We start from the raw sequence: 21,351 nt of genomic DNA on the forward strand, positions 1-21,351 counted from the left end.
AATGTCAGCAAAGAGAAGTGAGAAGAAAGAGCCGTTCAAGGAATAGATGGGGCGCACGACAGCTGAATATGAATACGCTATGCGTTAGTGTGCTTTTTCATTCCTTCTAATCCTTCTCCACACTTAGTTTATAATTTGTTTATTTACGTGTCTAGCAGCTGACAAAACTAACTGTGGGAACAGCTGGTTAATAAGTAATTTTGGAAATTAAAGGAAGGCAATATTTCAGTAGGAGTAGAGATCAGTCTAAATGTATAAATCTCAATATTGACAAGTGTTATGGAAAACAATTGCTCTTTTTTTTTTTTGCAAATCCTACTTCTGTATATTTAGCTGTCCTGTATTTCTCTTTGAATAAGAATTATCAGGTAGTTGTTTTAAGCATAGGCCATTCAAGTTAAAAAAAAACATGGGTCAGTCATGCTTTGGACTGGGTTTTGTTCATTAGTACATTGCCTGTAGATTCCTTCTGTGGTGGGAAGTTTAGGTATGAGAGACCGTAGTGCATCAATAGGGTATAATAAAATTAATTAATCATGTAGAAGAGGTTGTACTCATGACTTCAAGATAAAGACTGAACTGCTGTGGTGCATATGGTGCTCCTTCAAAAAACAAGCCTCAAAACAACAGAAAAAGCCCCAAAGCCATGACTTCTTAGAAAAAGAGGATTCAGGAAGGTGTCGTACTCAGCCTTGGAAAGAAGGATGGTGTTTGATCCTGCTGTGGCCGTTCAGTATTGTGCTAAACTCGAATTATATTATATTCTCTTATGTGTCTGCCTTTCACAAATTCCTCTGTTAGCAGAGTGAGGAATGCCTGTCAGAAAGGGCAACCTGCTCAGCAGGCAGGAAGAGTAGCCTGTTTCCATGGCTGGAGTTTCCTCATGCCAGCAAGGTAAAACAAAACGAGTGGGGAAAAAGAAGGTGCATCTCTCTCTCTGGAAAGTGCAGTTGCTTTTCCCCAGCCTCTGCTGTGGTGGTGTTGCACTTACATGGACAGGGCAGCTCTCACGTTGTTTTGGAGGTCATGTGCAGAATCTGCTCTGCTAAGCCTGCTTCCAAAGTACAGAAGCAAAGTATTCCTAGCTACATTGCTGATTGCTGTGGCAAGATGCCCTCCAGGAGGATGTGCGGGCTTCTACCCACGAGCAAAGGATCAGCCCAAGTGCCCATGCTTATCCTGCCTGAAGATCCTGTGAATGTCTCTCTTGGAGAGTGAGATGTGCGGGGGCTAGAGACTGGCTGGATTTGTCTTCTTGCCACCTGTCTCTGATACTGGCTCTTTCTGATTTACCATATCTCATTCAGAGGGCTGCATAACCTCTCTTCAGGTGTAGCTGGGTGTCAACTCAGTCACCTGAACTGTTTTCTCTGCAAGGGGTAAGCACCAAGTGCCTTTTACTTGTTCTGTGGAGTGCCCTCCCAGGGCATGAATTGTTTCTTGAGGGAGGTCCATGTAGGAGCAATCCCAAACTGGGGAGCTGAAAGCTTACTGTGGGGCATCACTGCAAAGGGGGATGTCTCACAGCCACAGCCATGATCTGGCTGCCTCCGGTTCTCCATGCTCATCCCTCCACAGATGATAAAGACAACTATTGTTCTAGCCTTCTGCCACTTCCTCTCTCAGGTTTGCCATGGGTTGGAATCAGCTGGCTGGTTCCACACTTGCTCTTTGTGTTGGGAGATCCCTGTTTTGCCTTGATGCTGCTTGCAGATGGAGTGAGATTGGCTGTGCCTTTGAGTGCTGGGCTGGCGAGCTCCCAGGACCTTCTGCCCTCTACAGTGCCCTTCCTCTGCCCCCTTTCCTTTCAGAGTGAGGGGGCAGGCAAGGCTGGATGAGAAGACAGGGGTTGCCCTCATGCAGCTGGTTAAAAATCAAAGCCGCCATTAATCCTCTCCCCTGGTTTTCTGTTTAGTAACATATAAGCACCGAGAATACAAAACCTCAGAGCTAGCACAAGCTCATGAGCTTGGTGTTTCTGCTTGGGAAAGACAGCATTGAAGAGTCTATTGGTCAGCAGATAGCACTGGCCCCGTTAGATAGGCTCAGTTCTGCAGGGAAGCTTAATCAGCTTAGACCCTTAAATATGTGTCTGGTGACAGTTATTTTTTGGTCTCTGAAATGAAGCTGGGGCAGAGGAGATGGTCAGCATTTTGTCAGCAAGGATTTGTGTCATTCATATATGAATGACAGAGTCTGACGCTTGTAGGGACAATCATGTCTTTGGGTTTTTTTGGACTATGTCTTTCAGGAAGACACTAGCATGGGTGTTGGCATGGATGGTTTCTTTTGCGAAGTAAGAGCCTGTACCGCTATCTACCTTTTCCCCCGCAGCCTGGCTGAAATGGGTTCTGATGTAGCTTTCAGATCAAATCATTTAAAATTGACATTTGCCATTGCTAAACTTTTCATCTAGCATAAGGGAGAGTGTCTGTTTAGTGAAGTGGAACAAAACAAGTAAGCATATGATAGCATCTCTGCTTTGAAAAATCTGGGAGATTTTATACATCAGACTAAATTCAAGTTGTTTCAGTGCAATTAACATGCAAGTTTGACACTTTATTTTTTTCCTTGGGGCATGAAATGGCAGGACAAAGAAAATACGATTGAAAGGGTTTTACATTCATGTCCATCATAGCATATGTCAAGTGTCTTAGTGGCTTTAACAAATAAGAGGCAGAGTTGGAAGGGCGATAGTCTTCAATTAGACATGTATATAAATACTATAGAGAAGAATGAGCAGGCTTCTGGCTAGGACCTCTGCACTTGTGTAAAAGAGATGTTTTTGCTTCTGGTCTTCTTTCAGACCTCCAGGGGACTTGTGTGTCTGAAAATATGTTCATTTTTTCTAACAGGTTTGGGTATGCTGAAAGGGAATATTACCTCCCTGCAAGCCATGTCTTGCTGATATCCCTGGACCCTTGCATCTACAACAGTGCTACTACTTTAACTGATAATGCATATCTCTTGTTTCTGCTCTCTTATGTTGTTGTAGATGAGAAACCGCGGTAAGTGAGGTCTGTGTGATAGCCTTTGAAATGAACCCAGTGCTCAGAATGCACAGGCACTCTCCAATTGTATCTAATCCCCACAATCTTACACAAAAGTCGTGGACATTTTGTCACTTGAAGTTTAGCTCCTCTGTGCATTTATCATAGAAAAACATTAACTGCTTTAGAAATCATGGTCAGGATCAGGTCACAGCCAGGTCATAGTTTTCTTTGTGTGGTGTTTGTACAGCTTACATGATGATGACTATGGGGGTTATGGCAACTGCAAGGGGAAAAGGCAGAAGTTCAGAAGAGACTGCCGTGCCCTTACAATGTGTCTCAGCCCTGGGGGAGGCAGGGCAAAGGATTTGCTCTCGCTGAGCAGCAATGAACCTGTTGTCAGGGCACTGCCAGTCCCATTGGCTTGGCAGAGAGGCTGGTACAGGATGTGAGCAGTTTGTGGCTGTACTGTGAAGCTGTGCTGTGCCTCTGTCTTGGGAGATGTTTGAGATGAGTTTAATGTGGATGGGGGTGGGATAAGGCACAGGGGTTTTTGTTTTGTTTTATTTTTCTCTGGAAGCTTGTGTTATAGAGCTGCCACAAACTTCTTGTTCCTTTTAATGTTTACATAAGTGTTGAAAGAGGAAGCTGCCACAGAGGGACTAACCTATTGGCTTAAGGTTGTGCAGGAAATCTGTGGCAGAGCTGGGAATTAAATCCACAGTGCTTGACTCTTCATCTTATTCCATGGCAGTCCCACATCCTTTGTTTGCTTGGCAGCTGGAGATGGTTTCCAGTTGCTTGTGAGTGTGATGTGGACTTGCACTTGATGTGCTTTTCTGTGCTACAGCAGTGTTGTGCTGAGGCCGAAAAGCTCCAGCATAAACCATATTTTTTCCCCAGGATGGTGCACTCCTTAGTCAGAGCTTTTTTTGTTTGCACATCCCTTAATTGTTACAGGAACATTCTGCTGTCCTTAATCATATCCCTGCAATTTGACCTGCATTTCCTATCAGTATTATATAGAGTTGTTTGATTTTCTAATTCCTTGAGTCTGGTTTTCCAGATGTTCCTTCTGCATGCCGAAGTCACAACTGCTGTACTCCCCCTCTTTCCTCCCTCTCCCTTCATTTTTAGGGCTCAGGGAGCTGCTTGTAATATATTCATATATTCTTATTTTTGGTTATACAGCCTTGTTCACAAGTGATCCCAGCATTGTAGTTTTTAACTCAAATTTGTTATATTACAAGGAGAAGCTAGGGTGGTGGAAGTGAATCTTTTCAGCAGTAGGACACAAAATTAATACATCCAAAATGGATCTTGGGCTGTCCAACTCTGAACTTGGCAATTTATGGGGGGGTTTTAAAATTGTTAATTATGAAATATTTTCCTTTTTCACCTTATTTTTGTTAGCATATAATAACTACACCTGCAAGTTGCCCTTGAGGACAACTCTAGTGGGTCCTCAAGACCCCCAGTGTGGTACTCTGGCTATGCAATGTATGGGGAATGTTGGATGTTTTGCAGTGGGATCCGCAGTCTGTGATTGACAGTGGGATCACAGAACCCACTTGAGTCCACAGGAACCATGTGGGCAGAAGATGGATTTCCTCTCTTCTCCTTGTCCTGAGTTGTTCCTGTGGTCAGGTGTCCCCCTCACCGAGATGGGGACACTTAGCTGAATATCGAAGTAGCAGTCCACCTCCTTTTCCAAGTTGTAAGGAGATAGAGAGATGGTGGAGGCATGCCCACGTATGAGTCAGATAACAGAGTAAGGATTCATATCCACACCTGGAAAACTTCAGGGGAGACATAGCAGTGTGTTCCTCCATCCCATTGCTCAGAAAGTTTACAGTCCTACTAGTGACTGGTAAAGTCATGGTCCTGCCTGGGCTGAACACAGAGGCCTGGTAGGAGACAGCAGACACTGTATCCCATGGGGTTTGGCACTTTGAGATCTCTTACTATTCCAGGCATGTAGCCTGCCAACACAACCGATTCCTGAATTACTAATGTTAGTGTCATGGTTGATGTCACTGGAGTGCCCAAGAGCAACAGTGGGCCTGGAAAAGCCCCATCACTTGGGTGCCGTACAAATGGAGCAGTGTCAGATGTGAGTCTGAGAAAAGATGAAGAGAGAGCAGATGGACACATGCTGTGGGGATTAGTGCACTGGATTACGAGTTGTTGCTTAAACTCTCAGATTTCTGTCGCTTAATTATTCCTCCAAAAAGAAGGTACAAAGTCATTCTCATCTTTGTAAACACCATTTTAATTCTTTTTTTAAAGACAGACTGCTATTTAGGTGCATAACGCAAAGCAAATATAGTAGTCATTGCATTTACAACCTGTTGTCCTTACACTGCTGTAGTTTTCTTGGCAGTGTAGAAGGCAAGAGGAAAAAAAGCCCTTTACATTGTGGCAATTCTTTGCACAAGGCATTAATTCCATTTGTAAATTATTCTGCTGAGAATTCATAGGCTGCGTACAAGGAACCATAGCAAAGTCATGTTGAAAGATGAGTGATAGTTCACCACAGTGTGCTTGTTCCCTCTTCTCCATTTTTTCCCCAGCTCCAGTACATAATGTATTTCTTGTGCTTCTGGAGAGAGTAATGCCCTGCTGTGTTGTTTACCACCTTTAAAAACTTTCCAACAACTTGCTAGATAGTCCTTATAATAAGTGTTGCAAAATTTTGAACTCCTAACCTGAATGGGTAGGATGAGAGCTGGGGGAAAGAGTAGGTAAGAGTCATAAATGTTCCACAAAAATGTGAAATTATGTTTTTCTAATCCTTCTGGCAGTTATTTTTTGTGGCGTGCTTGTTTATATGTTCAGCCATGTGATTTTGTGCAGGGGATTAGTGGACTTCATGTGGAAAACTTCTGATTGTGGTGGAAAAACAGGTGCTGGTGGGCTGTCTATTGGATTCAGCATTGATAAATCTTCAGCTGAGGGAGATGGGGAGAGAACCAAGGGCTCCCTTCAAAACCCAGACCACAAACAAAGTTATTAGACTCCACAGGTGGTCTACCATCCTTTGCTTCCTACTCTGTGGTGGATTTGACAGGAAGAGGAGCAGTTACCTGACCTGGTCTTAATCCAGTATATACCTTAAGAACAACTAAAGCTGTGAGATGAGTGAATTAAGTCTGGAGTGGATAACCTCATCCCAACTAATTATCTGATTGTTTTTCTTGAACGTCTGTTGTTATCTGTGTGGATAGGGAAATTCAACTTCTGAATGGAGCTGCAGAGTGTGTTTTTGCATGCAAGTGGTGTTGGTTTTTGAGAAATGTTCCCCCCCAGCTCAAGCACGGCTATTACATGTCCAGTCCAGCTGTGCAATACTGGGCTGTGCATCAGAGGGACATGAAGCGATCTGTATTTATAGGACTATTGAGCCAACATTCATGAGGGGAAGGGGTTGTGGCTGCAGAACCTGTCAGCATTTACACACAACACAGTAATGTGAGGGGTTGGACAGATCCATCCTCATGTAGTAGGTCAGTTATATTAATCTTTGCACTGCAACCTCCAATGGGTCCCTTTTACTCTTCAAACCTGTTGGCGATAGCCTACACTTGACCTTCTCACACTCTTGGGCCCTAGGGTTGGGTGCTTAGGTGGGTTTGGGAAGGAGGAGAAGCCCAATGCCTGTCTGCAGTACTTTACAGGCTGGTTTTGTCTGGGTAGTTTGGAGCCTATGCTTACCCTGTGTGTCATTATTTGGCTGTCTAAATACCTCCAGGAGGAAAGTGGAGGGAGCATTTCATCAAGCCAGGCTGGCTCGGTGTTTCCTAAGGGGCGAGTAAATGAGTTTGTTGTCTGTGTAGCTCTGGACCCTTGGAATGAAGCCACTCCTTGTCGCAGCTGAGAGCATGTCTGTCTGCGTCATACCAGGTGTTGGGAGCTGAGGCCAGGCCATCAGCAGCATGGCCCCTAGTTCTGGTGAAGGAGGGCTGCCCCATAGTGTGATGAGGGGCTGCTTTGGTGTTTGCTGCATGGTGGGGGCTGTATGACCTTCTCAGGACTGTGCTCCTCGAGGGGGTGGGCAGTGGGGCCGACCCAGTCCAGCCACATGTGCACCTCCCTGGCAGGCCCCAGGCTGAGGCCTTGCTGGCTGCAGGCGTGGAGTGGTACCATTGAAGGTTATCCAGATCTTCTCCTTTCTCAACCTTCCTTGACTTGTCTGTGAAGCTACTGCCAGATTAGATATGCACCATATTGCACTTCTCCTGTTTTATGTAGCTCATGTGATTTTTCTCTTGGAAGTGCCCTACAGTCTGTGGGAAGCAGCAGAGAAGTTTTCCAAAGACAGCCCCATGAAGAACCTGCATGGTCATATATGAGACCTTCTTAGAGGTCTTTGCCCTCTGCCTTCTCAGGTGCCAAAGTTCCTGGCTCTGATCTGAAGGGTTTGCAAATCAGAGGTCTTCTTGCCTCTACCCTGCTGTCAGGCACCTCTTCATCCAGAGCAAAGGATTTTTCCATCTTTTGTTCCTGTCCAGCCACTGTTGGCTGGGACCTGTGCTTCTGAGACCTTGGACTTTCACTCTTCTCATTTGAGCTGCTGTATCAGAGCTCAGGCTCACACCTCCACTTTGAGGGACAAGATTTGAAATTAAAACTTTTTTTTTCTGGCAATTTTTATTTCTAGGGTGGTTGTTTATGTGTTTAGTCATTGAAGCATATATGCAGTGTTAGTGAAACTCATGTGGAAAATTTCTGGTGACACTGGAAAAATGACTGCCAGTTGAGTTTAGCACTGATAAATAAATTCTAATTTGAAGGAGATGGTTAGAAAATGAAGGCTCCTTCCAGACCACAAACAAAGTGATTAGACTCCACAGGTGGTCTACCATCCTTTGCTTCCTACTCTGTGATGGATTTGTCAGGACAAGGAGCAGTTACCTGACCTGGTCTTAATCCAGTATATACCTTAAGAACAACTAAAGCTGTGAGATGAGTGAATTAAGTCTGGAGTGGATAACCTCATCCCAACTAATTATCCGATTGTTTTTCTTGAACGTCTGTTGTTATCTGTGTGGGTAGGGAAATTCAACCTCTGAATGGAGCTGCAGAGTGTGTTTTTGCATGCAAATAGTATTTTCATTGGCAAGACTCTACTACCATACACGGATGTTGTACAGTCTTGTACAACTGGGTGACATGAGTTAACAGCATAGTTACTGCAGGCTAAGGATTACTTGTAGGACCAAAGAGCTACTCTGAAAGGGGAAGGGTTTGTTCCTGCAAGATCACCTCTACGTTTACATATGTTCTTCTGGTGTACAAGTAGGTCCATAAAAGTAAGAATTTGTCTGTTTTTTTGGTGTGAATTCCATTTTGAAGGTTCACTAATACTTTTCACATCACGGGTGTGCTAACTCAGCAACCCCCTGCTTGGTTTATCTTAACAGTGGAGCGAGAGAACCCTAAATGTCCTCCTTTCTCCATGTGGTCAGTTGGGAAGTGGTTGGGAATTGTGAATTAGAGCTACTAATTTTACAGAGCTTTATTTTGTGAGAACTTTTAAAACTTTGTGTTATGGCATGTTCAGTGAAAAAGAAGCTAAACGGTCATTTCGAGCAGGTTTCGTGACTGGGAGATTGATGCTGCAGTGAAACTAATTTGGTAGTATTGGGATAGAAGCTTAAATATTTTGCATGAATTTTTTTTTTAATGTAAGAAATGGTGAATTGGAACTTCAGGTAAAGAAATAAGCAAGTATGGAAAGCATGTACTGATGCCTTCATTAAACTGGATACTGCTAACCTGAGTGGAGCTTCTGGATACATGAGAAAGCAGTTATAAAAAGATCACTGTTGAGTAAGGAGACTATAGTTCTTGGCAACATACTGAATAAATGACAAAGAATGATTAAAAGTGCTGCCATGTAGAATCAGGCTCATATGTTCTTGAATATAATTTTTAAATAGCTTGGGTCTGTTGTCATTCAGAAGCCAAAACATTGCAGAAAGTGGTGCATCTGAAACTTTAGTTTCAAAAGGTTTTTTAGAGGCTGGTTTCCACCTGCAGTGGTTATTTTCTCTGTGTACCAAAGGTCTTACTAACCAAAAGGTGTTTGTAGAATTGCACAGTGCCATTGCAGCTTAGTATTTTTTAAGAAATAACTCCTAAAATATTAACTGCACATATGCAACTATATATATGATAACTTTGCTGCAGAAAAAATGGAGTGTTATAGAGTGTTGTATTGACAGGCATTCTGTTTTGTGCTTTTTTTTCCCCCAGGTGGTTCACTGCCCCATGAAGAGTCTTCAGTGGTTGTGAATAAAGGGGAGGAATTAAGGCTGAGGTGCAATGAGGAGGGACCCGTGACTTGGAATTTCCAGAACTCAGACCCATCGGCAAAAGCAAGGAGTTCTAATGAGAAAGAGTGGTACACCAAAAATGCAACAGTCAGAGACATAGGCAGATACATATGCAGAAGCAAAGGGAATATTGTTACCTCTTTTTATGTTTTTGTTAAAGGTAAATATCAATGAAGGCATTATTTTTGCTTCCTCCCCGCTCCCTTTCCCATTCCTAAAATAATAGGACAATAAATGTTGGAGGAGGGAATGAATTTGAAGTAGAGAGAGAGAACACAGTGTGATAGAAGAAGTCTTCTTCCCTGTTCAGTAGGAAGAAACCTCACTCTTGGCTTTGCTTGCAATGGCCTTTGTCACCAGAGCAAAGTTCTGGATGAGTGCCTCAGTACATCCCCATTATTTTGTTGTGAAATATACCAAAGCTTTCTTTCTAGACTCTAGCCAGGTGACCTGGGTCTGTTGTATGAGTCAGTTGTACTGTGAGGAAGCAAGCAATATGTAGAAATGTCTTTTTAATTACACGCCATCCATCAGTATGGAGTCATAGAATAAGGCTTGGTCCCAAGCTTTTGATTTAGTGAGGCAGTTAGCCTAAAGCATTTGGTTTTTTTGAGGCTGTGCTTCAGGCCTCAGCCAGCAAACAGAAATGATTCGTCTGCCTCCAGCTTCTCATATACTTTCTGACTGATCAGAAACGTCTCAGACAGGAAAAAAAAGTGCTTCTGCTCTGACACATTTTTTCAATCCTTTATTACTCTTCTTTTTGCAGTGTTTTCTTCAGATTTCTTCTGTTTTTGGCTCCTTATCTGTGGCTTCATCAACTGCCCTCAAGCTGACAGTTTATTATGCCTGGCATTCCCTTTTACTTTCCAAGGAAAGTGGTTATTTTGCTTCTTCTTCACATAGCTCTAGTGGTCTTCCTTCGCTGTTGATGGAAGAAAGTCCTACGGTGCCCACTTTCTTGGAGACAGCATTCTGTGTCCAATAGGGGTGTCTCAAAGAGCCTCTTCTGAACCCTGCCAATCCTTTGTAAATTACTGCAAGGTTGTTCTCCAAGACAGGGAGATACCAACACAGCAAAGCATATTTTCCCAAGGGAAAATATCTGGCATAGTGGCCACACAAATGCTCTTTTAACAACAAATGCTCTTTTAACTACTCTTGAGTTGTCCAAATAGCCATGCATGTTTCTCTGAGACTATGACTAAAAGAAATCTGACATGTATTTTACTTATATGTGGCAAACAATGTTGACTTTATCTACCATGATTGTTTTCCTGAAGGTCATGGTAATTATCTCAGACAGCTGTGACCATAGAGAAGTTTTTGCCTGCCATTACAAGAGTGACTCCTTCATCTCAGGACACCAGGCAGTCCTCCCACTAAGAATGATTACCAAAGCATCAGGGAAGTTGTGTGGCCTTCATGCAATACATTGTTAACTTTTTTGTGTCCGTTGTGTGAAAACTGTGCAAGCTTCATTTTGACAAGTTTCTGGCGGTGAAATAAGTACGTTTGTGAGGTTGGCTATCATTTTGCCATAGGTTCTGGCTTAATGACATCTTACATCACCTATAAGATGCTGTCTTGTGCTCTGCTGCTTGTGGCATTGCCACAAGCACCCCATACACTTTCTGTTTGTAAAGCTGAAAGTGAAGAGAGAACAGGACCAAGAACCTTGATCCTGCACAGTCCCAAGTGACACATAAAATGGTGGTGTCTGTTTATACCTCACATTCTTCTGGATCTACTAAACCTAAATTTCCTATGTTTCTGTGACCAAGAATGACACAGTGTTGACAAACCGTGGGCACTTACCTGTTTCACCTTTCTGTTTTGGCTGAAAGGGCCTGTGTTGTGTCTATAGAAGCAGTTTATGTTCTGATCCAAGCAAGACTAGTGAAGATCAAGTTAGTTCAGACACCTACATAAGAGAGAAAAATCTTTTAATTTTGATCTCAAGTCTTTTCAGATGCAAGTAATGATAAGCTCCACCATATCTTGTGTTGGAAACCTGTGGCATGCACAGAAAGCAAGTAAAACCCAAGATGTACATAGGGTGGAAATCTGTGAAAGGAGCAACATGACCATGAGCAGCTTTGTTTGTGCGTAGATTCCCTACAGGAAATCTTTTCATGTCTTTTCACTGTAATATGTCCCTTCTAGAGGGGGATTGAAGATGCAAGAGGAGAACTTCAACAATTCTGCTTGCCCCAGTCAAGGCCTTCCCCACAATTTCAGCTGTTAGCAAAACAGGTCTTTGTTTCTTTCTTCTGTTTCCAAAAGATGTCTTTTTTCTTTCTCCTGGGGAGCCCTACTTTCTGCATAATGAAGATATCTTGGCTCTGTCCATATTGGAGAAAAAGTGGACTGAGTGGAAACCAATCAGTTAAGTCTCTGTTAGCAGGGACATTTAGATGAGCTTTTCTAGTCCATCCTGTTCCAGCTCAGGAGTGACATCTAGTCATAGCATTCATCTAAGTATCTCTGTGTGCAAAATGTTACATTTTGTTTCTGTTCAGACATGCTTTACTTTAGTTCTAGACTGATGCTTCAAAACTTGTAGTTTTTGGGGGCACCTTGGGTGGTAGTATAAAATGATGTTGAAGCTACACCCTCACTCTAAGCTAGAAACCAGCCAGTAACTTCTCTGTTTGGTGATGAGCAGCATTCGACTTAGCAAATTGCTTACGTAAAATCCCATGCTTAATTTTCAACCTGGTACTTGTTGTCCAAAATCTTAAAACCAAATTCTCTTAGTCTTCCTTGTTAAGTCATGGTTTGTTGATCTCTAATCATTGAAGTTGTAAGCATGTTTGCAAAAAAGAAAGAAAACTTTTCCTTCTGTTTTTGTGTTTCTAATTCATTCTACTCTGTAGGGAGGGCAGATGGAATCTGAAATAAGCTTTTACAGAGGGTTTCTCATCACACATTTTTGTGTTTGCCAGGTTCTTAGCATTTCAAGGTCATGACCTATCACAGGCTTCAACTTTGGTTGTAAAAGTTTTTAAAGTACTGTATGTTTGTGTGCTGTGGTTGGTTAGGATGAAATGCTTTAGAAAAGTTACCTTGTGAAAGATTGCATGATGATTTTTCAATCAGATATGCTGTTTGTATGCCCAGTTTTTCTTCTAAGGAGGCTAAAAATAATCCCTGCTTTCAAGGAGGGGAGAGAAAGAGAGAAGTTGTTTGGTGCTTCCTCTGGTAGCAGTGTGTGTTCATTTAGATTATGTATTTTACAGAAGTGAAAACCATAATCTAGGTGCTTTTCAACTTCCGTTTGCTCATAAATTTCTTCCAAATCCTCCTGTGGGCATGAAACCTTATAGCCCTGCCACTAGCTAAAAGCAAATTACTTTTAATGGTCTGTGAAAATCTGTTTACTGTTGTGGGGATATTTTGGAGCTAAACAAGGCGAAAAACCCCTCCACCTCCAAATATAAAAGCAGTAAGATTATTTTTAGTGCACATGATTCTTTAGCGTGTCTGGTATTGAATGCTACTGCATATCTCCTCTCATGCTGCCCTTTTAGGACTAAATTTAATGTCTCTTGGTAAACATGAATTGGGCCATTTTACTGTCTGAAAGTAAAACTTTCTTTGATATAAGTGCCCAATTGCAGAGTTCGAGGGTCATCAGAAGTTCCCTGTGCAATGCCAGCTTCTCTGACAGGTCTTTGTGTTTCTTCACAGATCCAAATGTGCTCTTCCTTGTTGATTCTCTGATTTACGGAAAAGAAGACAGTGACATCCTGCTAGTGTGCCCACTAACAGATCCAAATATTACGAATTTCACACTGAGAAAATGTGACAGCAAACGTCTCCCAAAAAACATGACATTCATTCCCAACCCCCAGAAAGGCATCATTATAAAGAACGTCCAGAGGTCATTTAAGGGCTGCTACCAGTGCTTGGCCAAGCACAATGGAGTTGAGAAGATGTCAGAGAACATTTACCTGACTGTGAGACCAGGTAACATGGGATTTTTGCCTTTGTATAGAGCACCTGGTTTTACTCTTCACCTTCCAGGAGCTGATGGGAGGGGCTGTGAAACCTCACCACTGTCCAAAGGAAAGTGATGAGCTTAGAAAGCTTGTTCTGGGCAAATTGTGTTGGGGCACAGATTGATCTCATGACACTTAGCTTGTAGATGTGCTGAGAAGGTTTGGCCGTGATCAGTTTTGTTTTCTGTTCCTAGTGATTTCCAGGAGGTTTTTTCATCAATATGAGAAATGTGGGTTGTGCTGTTGAACTCTGAGGACAAAACTGTGCCTTGAGTTTTGGACAGGTTTTTGCAAGCAAGATGGAGATTTCAGTGCCTGACTCGCATGTCTATCGCCCACAAGTGACAGCAGGAGGAACTGATTGATGGCATTGAAGAGGGATTTGGTGGAGAGGCAGAACTTGGGGAAGGAGAAGGTCCTTGTTTGTCTCCATATTTGGGACTGAAGATGATCAGAAAAGCATCTGTGTGGTCAGGTCATGATGAAGAATGTGTTGTGACTGAGCTGCTACATGCACCAGTGAGCTTGGCAAACGTGTTGGCGATAGCCTACACTTGACCTTCTCACACTCTTGGGCCCTAGGGTTGCGTGCTTAGGTGGGTTTGGGAAGGAGGAGAAGCCCAATGCCTGTCTGCAGTACTTTACAGGCTGGTTTTGTCTGGGTAGTTTGGAGCCTATGCTTACCCTGTGTGTCATTATTTGGCTGTCTAAATACCTCCAGGAGGAAAGTGGAGGGAGCATTTCATCAAGCCAGGCTGGCTCGGTGTTTCCTAAGGGGTGAGTAAATGAGTTTGTTGTCTGTGTAGCTCTGGACCCTTGGAATGAAGCCACTCCTTGTCGCAGCTGAGAGTGTCTCTGCTAAGGCGTGTGTGTGATGTGGGGGCTGCAGTGGGGTCTGGAGAGAGGGCATCCCCTGTCCGGGCACACACGTAGGCTGTGCACTAGGAGTTTACCTTGGCTGCAAGGGCATTTCTGCTCAGGTATCTGGTTGGGTTTTTGTTATTGAAAGGAGAGCAGCACATGGGGGCTATGCTGATTGGCTTTGTGCTTCCTATAGCATCCATCCATCCATCAGTGATGTTATCCCAGTGGTGCTGCCAAGGCTGCTGCCAAAGGAGGGCTGGGCCAGCGAGCTGGTATGCGTCTCCCTTGTTGCCTGCACTATGCCAGGTGTTGGGAGCTGAGGCCAGGCCATCAGCAGCATGGCCCCTAGTTCTGGAGAAACAGGGCTGCCCCATGGTGTGATGAGGGCACATGTTGTTGTTTGCTTCGTGGCGGGGGCTCTGTGACCTGCCTGGGGCTCTGTGACCTGCCCAGTGACATGCTCCTTGGTGGTGGGACAAGGACTTGAGCAGTGGGAACCATCTCAAGTGTGGAGTTTGCTGTGGCAAATTTAAGAAGTCTTTTTTTCTTGGTGATTTGGAAATTCTGATGTAGTGAATTTTAAAGAGTTATAAAATTTCAATTAATGGGAAGATAACAAAAGTTGAGTCAGTGCAGGCATCTCTGGCATTTGCCTTCGACAAACAAAAATCAAGTCCATTCTTGCTACCTCTATTGTTTGTTCTGTAACAAGTGTTTTTTTCATCTGTTTCTTCAGTGGTGTCCAAAGAAAGAAACCCGCTGTTTGACACAACTGATGTTTCTCTGACAAAGGAGGGTGGAAGTTGTACTATTGGACTTTTTCATTTTTTTAATGGATAAAAGCTTGTACTTGCTCAATACGGTGGTGACTTCAGATGGAAGAGTGCTGAGCTGGCACCATTGCCAGCAGCCATTGATGGTGGGCAGCCATAGGTGGCTGGGAGCACCTCAACACTCTGCCCGCGTTTTCTGTCAGGGAGGAAGCGTGCAGTAAGTGGGAAACATCTGCTGAAATCCATCAACAGCATTGTCACTCTCAGTCTTGTAATTACTGTGCAGTAGTGTTGAGTCCTTATTGAGTTAAAAGGTGAAAAAGGTAAAACTCCCACTTTCTCCTTCACTCAACATTTAAATGTGTTGGAGACCCTTTGGTGGGTAATGTTTTTGTAGCTACAACCGTGGCACTCAGACCCCCAGATCTGAGTTTCTGGTGCAGAAAGACAGGCATCCATGAAATAGGGAGCTGTGCAGGTGCATTCAGACTCACAGCAACTACAACAGCACAGGTAGAGTTTATGTCCAGCCCTTCTCAAAACAATGAGGGGCTTTATGGACTTGGGCCTTGTTTTTTTGGATGTCCATAGATGTTTCTGACAGATGAGAACACAGAATGCCTTCTGCACTGGCTTCCTCCTGTCTCTTGGGTACTGCTGAATGCTGGTGTGCATTTTTGTGTGAGCCTTTATATCTGAAGAGAGCAATATGTTTCTTCTCTTCTGTAGCCACTTACAGCAACATGAGGAAAACATTATTATTAAAGTACTAATACCTGAAAAGTCTGGTGTTTTCCTAAGTTTTGTACAATTTACCTAAGACAACTACAAAACCTGTGTCAGAGGCAGGAAAAGAGTCTGGATGACCTTATCTGATATATGTTGCATTCACAGTTAGATAGAGAGTCAACCTGTGTAAAAGCTCTAGTGGGAAGTTCACTGGAGTCTAATAAAATAAGAAAATTTGAAGAAAGGATCAAGAAAACAGAAAGACAAACCATGAAGGGAACGGGGAAGAGCTGAAGAGCTTTGTGGAGACAAGAGAGACACAGTCCTCAGATATACTTCACTGTTGACAAGACACCCAGAAGCAGAACAGGGGTACAGCTAGTCCACAGCTACTTGTAACCACCTGCTCCTTGGGTGACAAACTCTGAACCATCACCATAAGCAGAGATTGTAGTGCTATCAGAGGCAGGTGTGCGCAAGTCCTTGAGCTTTACCTGTCCTTCCTAGGCTGTCCATCAGGAGCTTTTCAGGGACCTGTCAGACAGTACTTTCTGTCAGCTGTAATGTTTTGTAATTAAAATTTGCGGTTAGTGCTAGGCTGCTGTTTCTCAGTGACTGATCCTCACCATGTTTTCAGTTCCGTAGTGCTACTTTTTAATCACTGTCTTGGAGTCTCATTGATGGTTCAATATCGTTCAAGTTTCTTCATGCAAGTTACTATGCTCTAACAAATACTATCTAACTTTTAAGTGTAGTTTGAAGGGAGGTTGAAGCAGAAATGTGCTTGTTGTAAAGGAACAATTGTGTAATATGTTAGAAAAATTTGAATACATATCAGAGCCTTGATTTTATTGGAAAGTTAATGACTGTTGATTTTTATCCCCCCTTGGAAGCACTGGAACTAATGAAAAATAATATGCTTCTAAATTGTTTTCCAGTTCACAAAACTCTTCCTGTCATCACCTTATCGAAAAGCTATGAGCTTCTCAAAGAAGGGGAAGAATTTGAAGTTACATGCATAATCACGGATGTGGATAGCAGCGTACAAGCTAGTTGGATTTCTCACAAAAGTGGGGTAAGTTCCTTTAATTCTATCATGTATACTTCAGCACAGTTCACAGACCCTCTGTAGACATTCATATTTGTCTTGGCTACCTGATGCTGTGTCAGTTTGGATTTGTTGCATTTACAAAGATCCAGCATCCCACAGACTGATGAGGGAGCAACAACAGTCCTATGCCTATAAGGACAGCTGGGAGGAAAAGCATCTGCACGAGCTTCTCTTCTCAAACAGAAATTAAAATTAGGCTCTTCAATGTGAATTTTAGGTGACCTCTATTGGGCTTCCTAAATATGGAAGCATGGAGTGCCTACACATCACATTGCAATCAATGGGAGCTGCAAATATCAGCACATGGACTGCAAATTACATATTCTAGTTGTTATCATTAACAGTAAAATACCTGCTAATTAGCATGGGGTTGTGTGTGACAGGAATAGTAGTAAGCATTCACAGGAATGATTAATTCATTTGAATTACATGGTGTGCCTCACTAACTGGAAAAGTTCTGAAAAATGAACCAGTGAACTGGCTTCTGTCTGCCAGTGATAGATGAGGTTACTGACTGTCATCACCAAATTAAATTATTGACAGTCTAAGTGCTCCAGGAGAGTTAGTTACCAGCAGCACAACTGTTCTGCGGAAGAGGGGCAGAGAGATCCCCTTCTGGAGTAAGCCAGCATGCTGCCAGCTCTGTCTTTGAAATGAGCAGCAGGCACTGGGGTGTTTTTGAGAATGCTTCTAGGTCTTCTGGGTATACCCTGAAATTCAAATAAATTAAAAGCCCTTGTGAAGACCTTTTAGTAACTCCCACCATGCTAATTGGCTGGTCGTTTACTGCTAATGGTAGTGAGCAGAATACGTCATTCTCAGTCCATGTGTATGGAAGAAAAGACTTAACGTGATATTTGGATAAATCCCATCGCCTTGGGCACATAATGAACAGGAGTCCCATTCCCAGGGGCTGGGAATGCCATGCTTAGCTAATCCACCAGCTTTGGCGAAGCTGTTCTTGCTAAGTGCTCTCTGCTCCAGAAATCCCAGCTCACAGCTCTGAAGGTTGAGAAGGTCTAAGTGACATGAAGGCGGCATGGGACATGCAGATCCATTTTTGGTTCTGTGCCAAGGTCAACTGCAAGCCTTTCATCTGAGAGCTTCATTTTTTCTCTCATTCCCTTCCCTTTGCTTTGTTATATGTGATGAAATTGAGGCCTTCCCTTCAGTTTTTGTGCTTTATCGTTCTTCGCTTTATGAGTAAAAGCTACAAGGAAAGTATTTTTGACCAAATAAGTTTGACCTTTCTGCCTTTTCTAGTAAATAGCAGGAGATGCTGTCTTTTAAATACTATCAAATTAATTTTGTATTGAGAGAGTACACATAAATTTCATATTTAAGTAGATTCAGAATTACATTTTGTCCTGAATAGATGAGAGGAAAAAACCCACTTTTTCTGTGTATGACTGAAGTTACCACCACTTTTGAAAATTAGTAGAATTGTTATAAGCAAGCACATCCATACTAAATAAACGTCTCTTGTGATTATTATAGCTCAGGAGGAATCAAAATTGCATTGAGAAGCTTTAATTTGTCTAGAAGCTCTTGGAGCCTCCAAGAATTGAAATAATTCAATTAGAAAATCATAACAAGTCCAAGTCTGCATTTGGATTAATCAGTGTAAATTTTATCAGTCTTTCCAACCATACCAAACATTCTTGCAGAAACTAAAGTCAACACATCAAAGTATTAATTTTTTCTATGCGTATTCATAGGGTCATGTTATACTTAAGAAAATGAAGTTTCCAATTGCATTTAAGAGTAGTAAGTATATATTGCTAAGGACCAAGTGTCAGAGTGGGTACAAGAGGAAGGATGCTGTGTAAAGCCTGCTGCCAGCAGGGCTCTCTGCAGCATGCCTGCAATCAGAAGATGCTGTGGCCTTGGGACATAGAGCAACACAGTTTAAAATGAAGCCCCAGGACCTTAAATTCTCTTATGTAATTCACATGATTACATAATCATTGCAACCATTTGAGCAGGCAGTGAACTTCAGGCACCACTTAAGTGGTGAACCACACTTCAGAGTTGCAATAACTTCATACAAGAACTGCACCTTTTGAGCATTAGAAAAATCAGCACCCAGTGGTCATGTTGCATTAAGCCCTACAGGTAGAAGCACTGTTAGTGTAAAAAAAACCTTCTGTTGGTTCCTCACCTTTATCAATATTGGAAATGTAGCCAGAATAAGCTGGGCCTGACCTTGGGCGCAACACCCTTGTCATCATGTAATGGAAACATTTGAAGAAGCTAGAGTTTTAGTTTCTTGGCTTGGGCTGGTCTTCCTCTCTTTGGCTTTCTTGAGGCAGGTGAGCACAGCCCCACACTCACCCCACCCCATGTTCTGGCCTTACAGAGGAGCTTGAGGAGAAAAAAAAAAAAGGAACAATAAGAGGAGGGGATAGGACTTAGGAGAGAGAACATTATCTCCCAAAGGCAGCTGATCACACACTTGTTTTGCATGGAGAGATTCTAGTGGCAGGTTTGTCAAGCTGGCTTATTATTCCAGTTTAAAGTTATGAATATTAATATAGCAAAGTTATAATTACTTCTATTTTTAATTTATCTAGGAAAGATGATGCATACACAGTGTTTTAGTTGTTAATTGTTTTTTACCGACAGATTGTTACAAGCAAAAGCAGAAATTTGGGTGATTATGGATACGAAAGGAAATTAACATTGAACATCCGTTCAGTGGGAGTTAATGATTCTGGAGAATTCATATGCCAAGCAGAAAACCCTTTCGGAAAAACCAATGCCACAGTAACCTTGAAAGCACTAGGTAAATGCTTCTTGTAGAAATCTTAACATTTCTAAGAGCAGGAGATGAAGAGTGGGAACAATAGGGAGTCTTCCCTCCCTTTTTTCTCCTTTTCCCCAAACCTCAGTGAGTAAAGTTGCTTTTCTTAAAAGGTTATTGCTGACTGGTACCATATGGGATGGCTCAGGAAGTGTTGTGGTGTGTATGACTACTTTGATTTCTGTAACCCTTTGCATGTTATTGGAAAGAAATGTTAGAACAATCACCCAACAGTGTTTCCATCTCTCTGGTTTGTCTCATCCTTCGTGGTTTAATTTCGAATTTAATCCAGTTTTAACAAAACAAGTGATTTACTTTTGCCTAGTACTGTCCCTGTGCTTAAGTAATTTGGCAGCACAAGCACAAAACACGTCTTTAATACCTGCCTTCCAAGAATGGGAAATTTCACTGACAGTGTGTCAATGTTTTTACGTAAAAGCTATATTTGTACCTCTGTTTAAAATGATGCTTTGAGGAACATCGTGATGTGCATAGACGGCATGAAATTGTTCCAGAGGTCACCCCCCTATTAAACCCACTATCCATCACATCTACATGTTTTGGATCATGACCCTAAACAGTGAGAAAACTCCCTTCCTCCTCGTTTAATAACAGGTGCATTTAGAGTCTGCTATATATTAACTTGGATGACACCCAGTGCCTTTTGAATTTTAAAGCTGCTGAAACCTGCTCATTTGATAAATTAAGTACAATTAAGGACATCTTAGTATGTTAATAGTATCATTCTGGTCTGTGTAATTGGCTACAACTGTTTCAGTTCCGTACCATTCAAGGGTGTAGTAACTGAGGGAAGTGTAGCCTTGGATCCTTTTTCCTTTTCAAATCCGTTTTTCTGTTGCACAGACACACACTCCTGCAACAATGCTTGTTTTGCTTTCCCTGGTAACGTAAAGAAAACAGAAGTGTTTGACCTATGTGGGTCAGATCTTCAGCAAAGCCGCAAAGGTTTAAGTGCCCTTAACCTTGCTCTGCTGTTGGAGGGGGTAGGGCTCAGAAGTACGGGGATGTTTTCCTCATTTTTTTACAGAAGAGACTACATTCATATGTAAAAGAGTGAAACAGTGTGAAGTATGAAAGAAAATCTTTTCCCCAAGGGAATCAATGTGAAAGCTTCTATTATAAGAAGAGGGAAGTTCTTAACTGCAGAAATTCTTAGTACTACTACATATGCAAATGTGGCTTTAAAAGGATTGACTTTGGAAAGTCTGGGGTTTAAAATAAAGCATGGTATTATACAAAGTAGAAAATAAAGTAGCAAGTTTTTATTTAGTAACTTTGTATTCAATAATGAAGTGCCAGAGAAAAGGTGGAATCTTTTCTTTTTGAGATACTTTTCTCCCCCCACCCTCTCAAATTTGACTTAAAATTTTTAAGCTCCAACTTCTGGATATCTTTCACCATTCATTCAGATTGACTGTATTTACCTGAGCTGTGAAGCTACCAGGGTCCTGGGAAGTGGTATATGGTGTATACTGGAGAGATCCTGGGATTGCATCAAATCCTAAATCACTGTGGCTTTAACATTAATCAAAAGATTTACAAGAAATAATGTGTATTTTTTGGTAAATTTCCTAATTACTGTTTTTAATTTATCTAACTGTAGACAGTTACTAGAACTGCATTCCAGGGACCAATAGCATCATAATAAAATTTTATTTGAAAGCTCTTGTGTCTGATTTTGAATATAGGTTGCATAGAGGATCCTGTGTTTATAGAGG

The 21,351-nt window shown here is 42.2% G+C and overlaps 1 protein-coding gene across 5 annotated transcripts in view; it reads left to right on the forward strand.

The window, feature by feature from the left end:
* The window catches only part of KIT (KIT proto-oncogene receptor tyrosine kinase), a 57,096-nt gene that overhangs the window by 9,343 nt on the left and 26,402 nt on the right, over positions 1–21,351 (forward strand). Inside the window, exons 1-5 of one of the 5 annotated variants that reach the window (XM_027676400.1) lie at positions 6,496–6,783; positions 9,249–9,488; positions 13,022–13,300; positions 16,637–16,773; positions 19,435–19,594. In XM_027676400.1, coding sequence (XP_027532201.1) covers positions 13,162–13,300; positions 16,637–16,773; positions 19,435–19,594 — 436 coding nt within the window. In that variant the 5' untranslated portion in view covers positions 6,496–6,783; positions 9,249–9,488; positions 13,022–13,161. The other 4 variants (XM_027676398.1, XM_027676399.1, XM_027676396.1 and 1 more) reach the window with 4 other exon arrangements.

The sequence above is a fragment of the Neopelma chrysocephalum genome, unplaced genomic scaffold (genome assembly GCF_003984885.1).
Source record: "Neopelma chrysocephalum unplaced genomic scaffold, ASM398488v2 Primary Assembly neopelma1_42, whole genome shotgun sequence".
Classification (NCBI taxonomy): Eukaryota; Metazoa; Chordata; class Aves; order Passeriformes; family Pipridae; genus Neopelma; species Neopelma chrysocephalum.